This window comes from Mixophyes fleayi, chromosome 5 (assembly GCF_038048845.1).
Source record: "Mixophyes fleayi isolate aMixFle1 chromosome 5, aMixFle1.hap1, whole genome shotgun sequence".
Taxonomy (NCBI): domain Eukaryota; kingdom Metazoa; phylum Chordata; class Amphibia; order Anura; family Limnodynastidae; genus Mixophyes; species Mixophyes fleayi.
The window spans coordinates 50088510-50104653 of record NC_134406.1 but is presented as its reverse complement, the minus strand read 5'-3'; the positions used below and the strand labels follow the sequence as shown (position 1 = coordinate 50104653).

At 39.0% G+C, this 16144-nt stretch overlaps 1 protein-coding gene across 1 annotated transcript; it reads right to left on the bottom strand.

Moving 5' to 3' along the window:
• Positions 1-1047: 1047 nt before the first annotated feature.
• EXOG (exo/endonuclease G) lies at positions 1048-15796 on the bottom strand. Its single transcript, XM_075212165.1, has 6 exons — positions 15534-15796; positions 12431-12580; positions 11468-11607; positions 10586-10662; positions 4239-4353; positions 1048-2031 (listed from the first exon to the last, which is right to left on the bottom strand). Exons 1-6 carry the CDS (start codon positions 15661-15663, stop codon positions 1573-1575), a joined length of 1071 nt encoding a protein of 356 aa, XP_075068266.1. The 5' UTR covers positions 15664-15796; the 3' UTR covers positions 1048-1572.
• Positions 15797-16144: the final 348 nt, after the last annotated feature.

Here is a 16144-nt window from a genome sequence, read left to right as displayed (position 1 = left end):
CCTTACTTATGCTTTCGCTCTCTCTCTCCTTTCTAAGCATCCAAGCCTGCAGTTTAGGCTATAGCGCCATCTTGGCAGAGAGGGAGAGTTTCACCAGTGAGAAAGAAAATTGGTTAAATCTGACCCATTTTTGGGTCTTTGCATTTTGGTGGTTTTTGCCGATCTCTTTATCTTTGTCCGGTACTGCAATGACAATGCAAGCGAGGAGTTTATAGTTGATATTCATGTGTAAAGATACATTTTTGTGGTAAGTATTCCTGCCTCAGAAATGCAGCCATGGGTTCAATTCCAACCACGGCACTATCTGTGTGGGATTTGTTGTCGCCATGTCTAAGAGGGATTCCTCCTACTGTCCAGACATATACCGGTAGGTTACCTGGCTGCTGACAAAATCCAATAGGGAAGGGACTGACGGCAATAATTAATTATTCTCAATAAAAGTCCTGTAGCACTATATAAACGATAATTGTTTGCATTTTTAGTCACAATTTCTAGTCATTGTACATCTCAGGCTCCCTCTGGTGGTTGTATGTTATAATTAATGAAAAGTGACATTTTGTTGTTTGTAAGCTAACTCAAAGAGAACCTGTGGTGCAAATTATTTTGCACTATCAAATGCATTATATTGCACCATAATTCTATTCGTGATACTCTTGAATTCCTACCGCTCGTATCGCATTTCACTTGATTTAATAAGCTTTTAGGCATAAACTCATACCTATTGTCTTTTCTATGTGACAGCACATGTATATTGTGATTAATATTGTGTTCTGTGCAAAACCACTATTTATCAATGATCATCTATATACATAGTTTATTATCTATTTTTACTGTTCTATTATTGTTGTTGATCCCAGATTATGTATTCATTGTCGTGAAAGAGACACCATGAATGTGGGTGATCTGATTACTGTATACAAATGTCAATGAAATAACTACCCCACTACCAATCTATCCACTCCAGCCACATTCACCACCCTGCAATTTGGTTTCATACCACTTGACCAGCACATCATGGATTTAGGAATAAAACTTAACAGCACAACATGATATAAACAACTTTGATTTATTTAAGAGAAAGGGTACATCAAAACTTTGCACTTTGGTGAAATCTGGTGAAAGCAACATGGCAGAGGCATGGAACAAACTGACAACAAAACAGTGTTAAGTGCAAGAAAGATCAGTGTGTTATGTCCCAGCCCATAGAAAGCAGACACAGTACAAAATATATGAAAATGCTGCAGTAATACATCTTTTGAGCTGAAAAATATTCTGAAATAATTTTTCAATGCCATTTTTTGTACGCCATGAAATTGTACATACAAGATGTTCAAAATAAGCAATAAAGTAATATATACAGTCAATGGTATATAAAAATCTCATTTATATGAGAATGTATATACATCACAGCAATTTCCCTGTTTATCTCTCTCTGTGCTTAATCAATGGGTCTTTAAAACATGGCATATTTCAGTGGGTGAAATGAATTAAGATAAAGAAAGAACTTATAGACAAAGTTGTACTTGTCTATTATCACTATTTGGAATTATAATGAACATATAAATTCTCCCATTACCCTCTCCTTCCTTCTCGCACAGCCGATGTCTCGTGTGATGCCAACTCTTTCTTTTTCTGTTCATAAAGATCTAAGAGATATGTGTCAGGCTTTATGTTAGCCTCATTCAAACCCGACATAATCTTCTCAACTTTTTGCAGATTTCGTGCACCTTTCATCCTCCGCCCTGCAATGTACAACATGAATTCTTCCAGTTGGATAAGTCTACAGGTGTCCACCTCACATAAGTTCTTGACACCTTTAGATCTGTCTACCTGGGGAAAGAAAATTAAACCAGACAATGTCTCCAGCTTCTCAACCTGAACTTGGTATTCTGGCAATTGATGATCGAAGCTGATTGGGACATTGGGGACGATAAATGCCCCTTCAGCCAGCATCTCAGCAGATTGGTTCTTTTTGGCGAGGATCACCTTATATAGGTGTGAGGGTACTGCGACGTCGTCTTTGCCAATCACCTGAATATTGGGGGGAACAAACAAGAAAACCTTTCTTATAGCGTGGTGCACACACAGAAGTGACTGTTTGACAAGTTTAAAGGCCCTCTGATTGTTTTCTACATCACTTAACTTTAACCCACTGAGATCTTCTCCATTCTAATACACAAATTAAAATTACATTACTAATCTAACTCAATTATACAAACAGTTAATCCCCAAAAGCTGCCAAGTCAGATCACTAGGGTAATAAACCAATATGCGGCTGTACTGAAGCCCACTCGGACCAGCCCCCAGTACTGCCGGGCAGCACAGCAGCTACACTGGATGTGTTTACTACACCTTTGATAGAGCTACTACAAGGAAGACAAAACGTCTGGAGATATAAAGGACCAAATTAAATTGGAGCAAAAAGAGATTATTTATCAATATCTCAGTTTTTAAAAGGGATTAGTGCTTTTATCTCAGGAAGTTGACCTCCCTGTCTACAACTACATAAAAAATAACTGGATGTAATCAATATATTGCTATGGTTTTAGATAGAAATTATTAAGAAAAAAGGGGGTGGTGGTGAAGGAAACAACAACAACAACAACACCACACAATCAACAAATCCCTCTCCAAAACACACACATGAAAAAGCAAAGGCTAAGATGGGCCTGTATGTTTTCTGCCATTACATGTTATGTTTCTTTGAATTCTGTCATCAGAGGTTTTTAGCAGATTAATTTCTTCCAACACTTGTTTTGGTGCACAAAGCAGCTGACTGAGGTGGTTTAAAAGAACCTCAAACATAATTACACATATGTAAACTTAATTATTAAATGTGCACAGTTTTGATTCTATTTAATATAACTGCTCAGGGGGAAAAATATGGTCTCAGAATAAATCTCGCCATTAAAAGGCATGCTAAGCCCATTTTTTACTCACTATGAACTTGTCTAACAAATGATGAATTTCAAAATAGTTTCATTCAATTAATTTCAACAAATGTGTTGCTAACTCTAGATAAGATAAAGTCCGTTAAGTAGATTGCTGTTTTTTTCTCTCCCATAATCCCCTTTTGGCAATCGTATCAACACAGTATATACCTCTCAGGGGCATATTCAATTAGGGTTCTGGTTCGCGGGATCGCGCCGGAACGGGCCGCGAACTTAATCCACGTTACCGCATAACGGGGATTTTCGTTCGCAGCCCATAGGGTTGCGTACGAAAATCCGCGTTATTGCGGTACCGTAATATGGGCAAGAACGCACACTTTTCGTGGTAACGCGCATTACCGCGAACCGGAACCCTAATTGAATATGCCCCTCAGAATACAACAGGCATTTAGACCGGTTGTGAATCCAAGCTCATTGGTTGGGGTGTAAGCTAGTCCCTATGCTGAAAACTCAGACTAGGCACAAGCAAGACTGCAACTAAAGCCTTAAAGCTCGTACAGAAAAATAAAACAATTATACCTATTTAAAATGATAAATATGTGTCCCTCTATTCCAAAAAACAATTAGAGTGCCTTTAAAAAAAAAAAAAAACAATCTACCCGATACCTGTAGCTTATAAAGTAGCACGTTAACCAAAAAAACTAAAAAGCTCACAAGAAAACAAGTATCAATAAAACTATACATATTGTTATAACAGACTAAATGGTAAAATTCAAATGATATGAAATATTTCAGAACATACATGCAAATAACTGGATTATGAAATACTCATTCTACAGTCATTGTTTAACGCACATTTCTACAAACACATTTAAAGTATGAAAATGAAATAATGCTAGTGATTACTCATTGTTCAGTAAACATGAATCCTACTGTAGAACATAGCAAATACTCATTATACGGAGCTGGAGCCTGGGTGTTTCAGTGTTTTAAAAATCTGTTATTCACAGCCCCCAAAAAGGAGCAGTTTCTCTACATTATACTCCTGTGGGCTTAATTTAAATTCCAAAAGAATAATTTATCAAATTCTAATCTCTTCCTGTTTACACAAAACGGTAGCTGTTAATGAGAACGCGCGGTGTCTTTCTCCTTTGAAATTAACTGGATTTTAGGCTGCTGATAAGCACAACTTCATTTCATGACTGAATGCTTTTTGCACCTGTCTGATGAGTTAAGAAGCAGAGTTCAACTAGGCTGAGAAATACTCATTGTTTTCCATAATATACTCACCAACCATTCAGCTCGAAAGTGACATTTATGAACATGTGAGTATAAACAATGATTCACCTGATAAGTGACACTTTTACTGCCATCTTCATGCTGCACGGGTAATGTCAGAGGCCCACTTACCACCCAAACATCATCAAATCGCTTTGTCAGGTCTCGACAATACATTTCAAACCTAAAAGGCGTAAAATGAACGAGTATTTTAAATGTTAATATTTTTACTTTTTTTTTTTTAGCACAGTAATTTCAAAATCAATCACATCCTGTCTATGCCTCACTTTCATAGTTATTTATAGAAAGCTGCAAAGTGACACTGCTTCATTTGAAAGATAAATGCAGAATCCTGCGTAGGGGGCAGCTAAGCACCAGATTTTTAAGATCTACCACACAGAGATCGCGCTCCGTCCAAAAAAGTAACATATATATATATATTTATTATATACACAGTGCCTTCCTACTGGTATCACCATTAATTGTAAATGTTATAAAGGAGGCATGATGAGTGCACCCATATAGAATGTATACAAACACACATATAAACAACACACACACCAAGGCAAAGTAGAAAGAGAGGCTGCCCGTCTCGTGGACACCGTGCCGGAAAGACAAGACGCCCGTCTCGTGGACACCGTGGCGGAAAGACAAGACACCCGTCTCGTGGACACCGTGGCGGAAAAAGATGCCCGTCTCGTGGACACCGTGGCGGAAAGAGAACACCCCTGTCTCGTGGACACCGTGTCGGAAAAAGACGTCCGTTTCGTGGACACTGTGGCGGAAAGAGAAGACACCTGTCTCAAAAACACTGTGGCGGAAAGAGAAGAAACCCGTCTCGAAAACACCATGGCACAAACAGTTGTTACCATATAGGTAGTTGTTTAAATAAAAGAACATATAATTTGGTAGGTAGTAGGAGTAAGGGAAAAGTGTTTGAAATCAAATAATTATAGGTAATAGTTTCATATATATTTGATAGGTAAAGTAGATGTGCTGTGCAATAGTTACATGCATAAATGTGTCAAATAAGGAATAAGTTAAATAATAATTTGATATGTTAAAGTCTGATTCACAGTAAATGTAATGTTATTAGAAAATGGTTGTAACAGACTAGGCTATAAAACATGGGTGGATTTTACATTTAGTTAGCTGGGTACACACTACAGAATTTTCCACCAACTTTTTATGCCGATCGATCTTACATGCGATCGATGGTCCATGGACTGCATACACACTAGCCTTGTTTTAGAAGATAAACGGAAGAGCGGACGTCCCTTTAGCGACTTTTTACAGCCATGTTGTCGTGAGCAATGATTGCAATTTCGTCGTGGATCGGTCGGAAGTTTATACACACTACACAACGGAAACGAGATTGGAACGAAAATATTTAGCGGTACGATCAATCAAATGAGGCGACAATCGTCCATTTGGGCAGACTTTCGACCATCGTGTCACTACACACACTGACCCGACTTTTGAACGAGCGGTCGTATGTCAGCTGGTTGAGCCGATTATTGGACAAAAACCCTGTAGTGTGTACCCAGCTTTAGACTCAAATAGAGCTGTGTAAATAGAACAAGTTTGTCACTGAAAGGGTTCCCAAACAAAACCAGTGCCAAAAGATAATTAGTGATGAAGAGACATCATACATTTTGTAGCCTCCTCCTTCCTTGTCACCTGGAAATAAAATTATACACCCTTTATGACCCTTATGTTTTAAGGATAAACTCAGAGGAGATTGGATTATGGGAAAGACAGGATTATAGGGAACACATGAAGGGAAAATTCTAGGCCAGTATGGGTATAAATATGGGACAGTATGAAGTGAGTTCAGGAAGTAAGGAAATGGATTAAGCAGAAGGAGATGACGTCAACTGAAGTTGAAACAGTCAGCAGGATCCTTTGATATCAACTAACAGGTAGCTATACTGCTTAACTTATATATATTATTGTAATGCTACAGTATGTGTATTAATGTTTAGTGTTTGCAAAGTATTTTTTGTGTTTTGTTATGTAAGTAGATAAGGAAGCGTAAAAATAATTAGAAGACTTATTATCATTGTGTTTTTCTTATCTTGTAATTTCATTGACATTAGAATAAATTTATTAGTAAACAGAACTGAGTTTTCATGTCAAAGTTATTTTTGGCATCAATAAAACTATAGATCTATATTAAAACTGCATAAATAGATATTTACGTCAGGCTGCAAGATTTGGACAAAAACTCTGCATAGTCAATGAGCCAAGATTATATATCTTTGTTTATAATAGATTTATTATCACATAGATATATTTCTTGGATGGTAGATATACTGTATAAACAATATTTTCCCTTTAAAAACACATTAGCCAATATCATGCACATATGTGATAAATGTGTACAAATGTGTGATAGGTAATTTTGCCCTTTAGATATGAGCCGACCAATTGTAAGCCTGATATAATATATTTGCAGACATATATGTGAGACATATAAGATATATCTATATATTAATACTTATACAGTAAAGAGAATTAAGAGATATATATATCTAATATATAAATGCTTAGTGGCGTCTGTGTGTGTGTGGAAAAAAAACAACAAGTTGCAGCACCACCTGCTGGGCAGAGTTATACACTGACCTACTAAATTCTTAGTGTGTGTGGGGAAAAAAATTCAAAAAGGGCTGAAATTTGGTAAGGCTCAAACTCATTTTCGTGAGGTAATTTTACCTCATGAACACACATGTGTAGAGGCGTGCGTTAGTGTGTATGTGTGTAAAAAACTATTTTCTCAGAAAGGGCTCATCCAATTGACCTGAAATTTGGTATACTGACATTATTTGACAAAAAAATTAGAATAGTCAAGTCAGTTAACTTCCATCATCCCCCCTTCCCCCCGTGGGAGGGGTAGTAAAGGCTAAATTTACGAGTTGAGGGGTCAAACTCATTTTCGTGAGGTAATTTTACCTCATGAACACACATTAAAAAGGGCGCTTGCGTCGGGAAGTAACGCTCTTCCCCTGAGGAGGCCTGGGCTAGGCCCAAATGCATGACAAGAGCCTTTTTAAGACCTTAAGTATCTTGATTTGACTAGAATGCATGAGTATCATGCACGGGTTAACTTGTGTATATATAGCCTTTGCTAGATGTAAACCCCTATACCTGGGAGGAAAGGGTGTGTCAGCAGAGAAGCTGGAAGTCTTGCTGATGCAGAAGAGGTTTTAAAATACTTCCACCAATTGTCTGTTTGAGACCACTGGAAAACAATTCCACTTTCTACATTAAGGAGGACACCCCTAGGATAATCCAAAAGCTCTCTCCCCATTTAAGAAGTACAGAGACAGCTGTGAACCAGCCTGGAAGAGAACATTTGTACATGAACAAGCCACTTCAAAGTGGTGCTATTATTCTGGGAGAAGACCCTGCTGGAGTCAGGACGTTACATTATAGCGGTCCGTTACAGACCACATTCATGTGAAGGTCTATGAGCACTTATTCAAGGCTATTTGAATTTGGATTTCTGGTACGGGAATTGCACATTTGTGGATTATCCCAAAGATGTTATACATTTAATGCACTATGTTGGCGCCCCTTTCTCTTTTTGTATTTTGTTAGGCTGATACCTGCAGATAGGTGTCGATTGTATTGGGAGCTGCCATCTCATGTACTAAGTATACAATTTTTTTGTCACTATCACTTTGTGGTTGCACACTTATAAGCGCCTGTGTAGCTTAGAAATTTGGTGGGAATATATATATATATATATATATATATATATATATATATATATATATATATATATATATATATATACACACACACACACGATTCCGCAACACAGGTGACTCCTTTGTCATGGATCAGTAGTTCATCCCTATGCACAGGATAAATGCTTTCGTGTAAAACCAGTAATTTACATCTGTCACAAGTACAAGGCCCCAAATCATCGTTTTCTAGATTTCTTTCCCTGTACTGCAGATTTTTATGATTTGTGACTGGGAGTTTCTTCCTTTCTCATAAATGCAGCCACTCCTACAAGACACTGTTTACAGTTAGTAGTTTACGGTTTCAGAATTCCTCTAAGTAGATTACAACTTTCTCAGTGGTGCAAGAATGAACCTTGTGAAAGGCTTCCGGATGCTGAGAGTTTGGCTCCTGCAACTACATCAGAATTGACTATTTCAACCAAGGAGGGTTTGGATATAAAAGAATAGGCACAGACAAGGCAATAGCTTCCTTGGTTTCTAGAGACTGGCATTCTTTCAAGTCCAATAAATGATGGGTGCTGCTATGGTTGAGATGTTTCTGATAAATAGAAATTATAATTTGCAAACCCATGTAAATGTTGGATGTCTTGTAGTATATTGGCCTGTGGCCAATTATGAATTGCAAAACTTTCAACAAGATACATTTTAATCTCCCAAGAATAAAAGATAGCCCAAGAAAGTAGTCTGGTAACTTCCAATAGACGACTCTCAAGTTTAGCATATAGTTTTCCTTTAAGCGAGACAGAACTTGGCGGACATGCTGCTGGTGGAATATTAAATATTTGCCAAAAATTCTGGAAACAAGCAAGCTGAAAACAATCCAATCATCTTTGTTTCCATATGGGAGAGACTCAGGCAAAACTATTGCTGTTGAGTAATGCCACAATACAAGTCACTTTGCTCCCATTAGTTCGGGAAATATGCTGAGCATCAATTGATTAATCCATAGCAAGACTGAAGATCCCTCCATAACACCGATGCAGGAACTGGTGTAGCTGGGCAGCAATGGCCTAAACTGTATCAGTCAGAGGTGGTGGCTCAGGTGATTTGTTGCTGAATCTGAGGCTGAAGATTGCAGTTGTAGAGGAACCAACCTGTTAGTCAGGCTCTGGAGGTGCTTTTGACTAGATTCAACAGGCGCTGGAAAGAAGATGTTCAGACATGGATGCAGCAGGCCGCTCTTCAGACTCCATGGGCCTCATAACAATGGCTCTTAGAATTCAATGGTCCAGAAGTAGGGAGATACTCTTAGTAGTTCTGCTTATGTAACCTCTGGTTAGGCTTCCAGGACCAATTCCAGTCAGGGCTCCGGCAGCAATCATTGGGAAGTTAGCAGTCACTATTGCATTGGCAGTCAAAGCAGAGAAGTCACCAAAACAGAACGATTTTCCAACTGTACTTACACACCAAATTCTTAGGACACATCCACCCTCTCATGACAATACACAAATGCATCCCTAAAACACTGGTCCCGGCTGCAGCATCCACTTAAACATATAGACAAAAAGCAACAGTGGCGTTCTATTCCACGGATTGTGTGGTATATTAGTTACTGTTGTCTCTATTACATATGGGATAATTAACTATAAATTATAAGGATACTAGAGGTTTACTAAGGAGCACCATGAAAATATACAGGTCGCAAAAATCTACAATGACTTCTAATACCTGTGATAATTCGCCCATTTATTCTTTATAATACAGACGTTTCCCTATCAAGACTGAAATAATACAAATGATATACAAATATTAGCATCATCTGTGTGTTATATCAAAATAGTACATTTAAGGTGGTTTAGGACTGCTCAACTTCAATACTACTTCAAAACAGCAAGCAGGCAAGAAATAAGAACTAATGCATCTACTAAGTACAACCTTTCCCATTTTAATACTGTGAGAAACAACAAACAAACAAAAACAGCACCACCAGAGTGGTCTTTATTTCTACTTGGACAATATGTAGCACGAATACAAACGGCCTTCTAGCCCTTAATATACTGGCAATGACCTCTCCTCATAACTAACGTTCCATGTCCATCACAGGTCTCCATTGGTGCTGTTAGCTATAACACTTGTCACTGTAAAGGTCACTGGTCCCTATTGTAAACATGTCCTCTCTACTTAATAAAAAATAGGGAACAGGGCTCTATCTGTGTTGAGTCTGTGGGTTCTCTGTATTTTCCAGTTTCCTCTAACAGTCCAAAAACACACTGGTAGGTTAATAGGCAAGGACTGATGTGAATGTTAGCACTTCTGCCTTACAGCACTGGGGTCATGAGTTCAATTCCCGACCATGGCCTTATCTGTGTGGAGTTTGTATGTTCTCCCCGTGTTTGCGTGGGTTTCCTCCGGGTACTCCGGTTTCTTCCCACACTCCAAAAACATACTAGTAGGTTAATTGGCTGCTATCAAATTGACCCTAGTCTCTCTTTCTCTTTCTGCCGGTGTGTGTGTTAGAGAATTTAGATTGTAACCTCCAATGTGGCAGGGATTGATGTGAATGAGTTCTCTGTACAGGGCTGCGTAATTAGTGGTGCTACATAAATAAATGGTGATGATGATGATGATGATGATGAATGTGGCAATATTTGTTGCGTAATCTGGTGGCGTTCTACAAATAAGCAATAATAATAATAATCCCTAACTGATTACCACAAATCTTACCGGTTCCAGAAGCCAGCATTGTTTTCGTAGTTTTGAGGCACAATGTTGGAAAGATAAAATGTTTCGGCCATAGCTTCCTGTGGAAGAATACAGGGTCATCTACATGACAGACCGCACTCCTGGAAAAATGCTAGAACTGTATCAAATCTAAGATATATTTGCAATTAAGTTATAGGACAAAAAACTTAAAAGATAATTATTTAAAAATAGTATATGACTTACAATTCTTCTTGTTAAGAAAAAAAGACATTTATTCCATGTCTAAGAGATGATTTGTTCAAAGGTAACGTCAAACCATTAGTCTAGTTCCTTCATGAACATGTATTTATTGAGCGACTTAACTCTTTTAAAGGCAACAAATGATAAATTCAGAGGCCACTCGTACCAATAAATAAACATATATGAGAAATAACTTTAAATTTGTAAAATAACTTTCTCTCAGCTTATACATCGTTGTTTCCTGCTCAATAAAAATGGAATACTTTCCATCCAATGAAAAGTCATAACACTGTTATAGTTTATTAAAATTGGAGGCAATATCTAAAAAATTATTTAACATTTTCCATAGGGGTGTGAACCATCTACTATTTGCCTGTCTGCTTATATTGCTGAGAGGCCGTGAAAGTCTGTCCCACATCCCAAACCACTGACGATGAGAGATAAACACAGTACCCATTAAGCAGCTGATGTGCTAACATGCCCCATATCTAACTACTGCTCCTGTTCCAACATGTATTTTTCAATAGCAAATCTTGGCCTGAATTCATCATTTTTTTTTCTTTTAAACCATAATGAATTAATTTACAACCGATTACTTTAATTAAAAAATACGGGGAACCTGCCACTCTGTATAGAAAGCAAGAAGAACAATTTGATTCCTACTGTAGAATGTTTGGTGTCCCCGGCTGGTGCCATGTGACCTCTGGACCACCCACTACGTAAATAATCTTCATTGGCTGCACTAAAGATGTGCGGAATGTTCGGGTCCGGTTTAAATTTACAATGTTTTCTGTCGGCATTACCTGAGGAAAGATATGGCGGTTACAGTACCTGAGAAACAAACAGGTCTCCCTCTGCTTAATTGCAGATTATGTGTCTCTGATGAGCAAACATCATCACAAATGTAAATCTATGAGCAGAAAGAATCTGGGATAACAATAATATAATATAAATACTCATAAATTGTATAAACCAAATAAGATTTTAAGTGGAATATTAGGAAGTCTGCTAAAAACATATACCATAAGTACCATAAGATTCATTTAAAGTTTATTTGAAAATTGTGTGTGTACTTTCACTTTCTTGGTATAATGAGCAGATGTCCTAGAACACCCTGTCCATTATACTGGGATAAAGTTGCTACTCCAGGGCTCTTAATCTTGTTAATTGTCGCAGCACTCACAGCTCAGGTTTGTCAGGACGATCTTCAGTGCTTTACAGTATGCGAGGGCAGCATTTGTCAATTGCAGTTCTCCACTACTAAGCTGAATATGTTTTCTTCTGCAAATGACCATCGCCCTTTACTCAGATCACAGATGATGTTAATTAATACATTTAAGCTGGGCCATAGTAATTTTAATCACAAAACACAGTATGCATGAGATAAGTATTCTACTACTTTTCATTCATAATAGTAGAATACTCACAAAGTGCCATCTGGTGGCAGAAACACATACTGCAGACAATTTTCATATTGCACTTTGAGAAACATACTTGAGAGGTTTTTCTTTAAAGCAGCAGATTAACAAAATCACCCACCCAGCATTAGATGGTATTTTGAACAGTGCTTTATGCCACTGGTTTCACATGGCATGCCAGTTACATTTAGGGGTATCCTTTACTTACCAATTGTTTTCTCTGTAGTAAGATGTTCAATCACCCACCGAGGTGTCTTCTTGCCTTGATCGTAGGATAAAGCATGACTAATATATTGTCTGGCTTCTGCACCGCTCTGCGGGAATCCAAATTCCTCCAGTGGTGACTTTTTTACTGGCTCTGGGGGCAATAAATAACATCATAAGTGCAACAGTGACATACATATATTCATTGTCTCACCCATTTACATCTATCACTCCATGTAAACTATACACAGCACAAGAAATGTTTAAAAGTGTAATAACACGTTATGTTATTGCCTGGAGATAATATGTAGAAACCAATTAATTCGTTATTTTCCTCTTGGTTTTTATAATATTGCTGATGGAGTGTAATTTCCCCTCTATAACTGGGTTGATACATTTGACTGAGGACTCAATGGGTCCTTTTTAATTGTTGGCGTTATAGCCAAAATTAGCGCGCCTCGTGCACTATTACCGTCATTATGGTAATAGTGCGCATAAATACCGCTATTACGGTACTTTTCTTGCTGAATTTCTATTACCGTAATACCAGTAATAGTTTTTCCGCTGCGGAAACAGCAGAGAATTGAATATGCCCCAATAACACCTTAACTGGCAAAAACCTATAATCAGAAACCTGCTACTATCAGACACATATGGTCTGTATAGACAGATATGAACAGATAGATCATCAAAGGGGACCTGTGGGTAATAAAAGTACTTTTTTATTTTTTAGAAAAAATTGCACATAAACCATATACTGGGTAAGAGCTGGCATTCCAGAATTTTACACCCCATATACCTTGACGGACTCAAAACATTTTGGTAAGGCCTCTGCTGATGGGCACCGGTTATCTTCTTGTGCTTAGCCTACACTTTTTCTAGCATACCATATACGGTGTCTCTGTAATTTTTTTATTCCCAAACCTTCTTTTAATTCAGTCAGGTGCCCTTAAAGAGCAATCAGTCCAACAATTAATATGTTACTAGTCATAACTAAGCACTGCCACTTATCTTGAGCCAAATATTGATGCTGATTCGTTAATGAAAATTGTTTATGTTTAGTTTTATTTTTCACACCCTAAAACTATGTGACGGTCAGTTTTTCCTCCTGCCCACTAGCATAGACAGTGACTATGCTAATGTGTATAAATCAAACTAACATTTTAGCAAGCTAAAGCTCGCACAACAGGAAAGCTAAGAGGTTTAAAAGAAGAGGTCCAAAAACATACTAGTAGGTTAATTGGCTGCTATCAAAATTGACCCTAGTCTCTCTCTATCTCTCTCTCTGTCTGTGTGTTCTCTGTACAGCGCTGCGGAATCAGTGGCGCTATATAAATAAATGGTGATGATCATCATGATGAAGAGGTCTTGGAGGTGAGCTCTTTATCCTGACAGTGAGACTTGATACAATTGGACTGCACTATGCTTGCTCTCTGCAATGAACATAGCACACTGAATAAAATACTCTCTCTTGAGTGGGATATATAGACATAGGATATAACTACAGGGGGAGAGAGGGAGAGAGTTTGGAGGGGAATACAGGTCAGCCTTGCACTTTTGAAGTGCCCAGGGGTGTGACCACGCCCTATTGTGTCACGATCATGCCCCCATTGTGCTGTGGCCACCACAGTCCCGCTGCCAGAGAGACTAATGTCGGGTGGTATGACATTATGTCACTCATAGTGTTTTAGGTGTCCCAAAGGAATTGGAGCCCTAGACAATGCCAATGTTCACCTAATGAAAGCACGGTCTCTGTATTTATGTAGAATATGCACCTGTTACTGTGTGTTATACCTGGAAGCAGAATGTATGTATGATATGCACCTGGAGGCAGAAGAATGTGTATGTATGTAGAATATGCACCTGTTACTGTGTGTGTTATATCGGGAAGCAGAATGAATGTATAATATGCACCTGTTACTGTGTGTGTTATACCTGAAAGCAGAATGAATGTATAATATTCACCTGTTACTGTGTGTGTTATACCTGGAAGCAGAATATATGTATAATATGCACCTGGAGGCAGAAGAATGTGTATGTACAATATGCACCTGTTACTGTGTGTGTTATACCTGGAAGCAGAATGAATGTATAATATGCACCTGGAGGCAGAAGAATGTGTATGTATGTACAATATGCACAGGCCCGGCGCTCCCATTAGGCAACCTTAGGCAGTTGCCTAGGGCGCCGGGACCTGCAGGGCGCCACTGCCGCTGACTAGATTTGAAAATCTAGTCAGCGGAGAGAAGTGGAAGATAGGTGCAGCCGCTGTTTTTTCAATGTCCGCCGCCACTGTCAATAATTCATTCTGATGCGCCCGGGCTGCCCGGCGCATCGCACACCTGGTCACTGACGTCAGTGATCAGGTGACAGGTCTTTACCCGGCGGCGCCTGCTGTATTATCCCACTGTCTGTCAATGACAGACAGTGTGAATAAAGTTCTTTCCAGACGCCCCCTCCTCTCCCAGCATGCATCGCTCCGCCTCCTGTGTGAAGAAGGTGAGGAGCAGCAATAGGAATGAAAGAAAAGAAGTGAAGAGAAAAAAAGAAAAGAGAAGAGAAGAGGTTTGAAGAGCCCCCCTGCATCTACAGACCAGGTAAATAAAATCTAATTATTTATTTATTGTGTTCGTCGGGGGGCGGCGGGGCAGGAAGGGGGGGTGTTTTGCCTAGGGCGCCGAAAACCCTAGCACCGGCCCTGAATATGCACCTGTTACTGTGTGTGTTATAACTGGAAGCAGAATGAATGTATAATATGCACCTGCAGGCAGAAGAATGTGTATGTATGTACAATATGCACCTGCAGGCAGAAGAATGTGTATGCATGTACAATATGCACCTGTTACTGTGTGTGTTATACCTGGAAGCAGAATGAATGTATAATATCCACCTGCAGGCAGAAGAATGTGTATGTATGTACAATATGCACCTGCAGGCAGAAGAATGTGTATGTATGTACAATATGCACCTGCAGGCAGAAGAATGTGTATGTATGTACAATATGCACACACAAGGAAAACGTGCGTATGTAATATGAACCAGAGAGGTGCGGGCAGGCACTATAAATATTAAGCAGCAGACTGTCCACAAGGGAGCGGTGTTCTCACCAGGCTCTTGTCTCTTCCGGTCATACAGGTGTAGAGCGGACAGGCAGGAAGCGCCGCTCACTGCTATCCCCAACATGAAACCCTCGAGGAAGCGGCGGCTCATAAACCGGTTAGAGAAGTGCGCAGGCATCGCCAGAAGGCAGGAAGTGAGAGACGTAATCTCCGCTCACCGACACTTTAATAATCTACAGCCGCACGCCCTCTGCAGCGCGGACCCATAGTCTACAAGTAGCACAAGTAAAAGTATACTGCGATGCAAGCGCCACCTACTGGTTCTAACTGGTATTGCCTGTTACAACTAATGGTATCCCAGAGTAAAGACCAAGTCACGTGTGCCCTCATTTCAAAATCATAGTAGTCCTTACATAACCTCTAACGTTCTATTCCTCCTACTATTGGATCTAGACCCTCCTATCACAGTGCTCAGGGCTAGGGCGTCCTGTATTCTATAGAACTATACTTTTAGCATCTAATGTTGACAGCTTTGTTTTTTTCTATTCATAATTCTGTCAGAGACATCCCCTTTGCACAATGCTTTCCCCAATTAATGAAGTTCTTATAAAAGGAGGATGTGGGGTATATCCATGCAAGTACCTAATACCACATTGGGA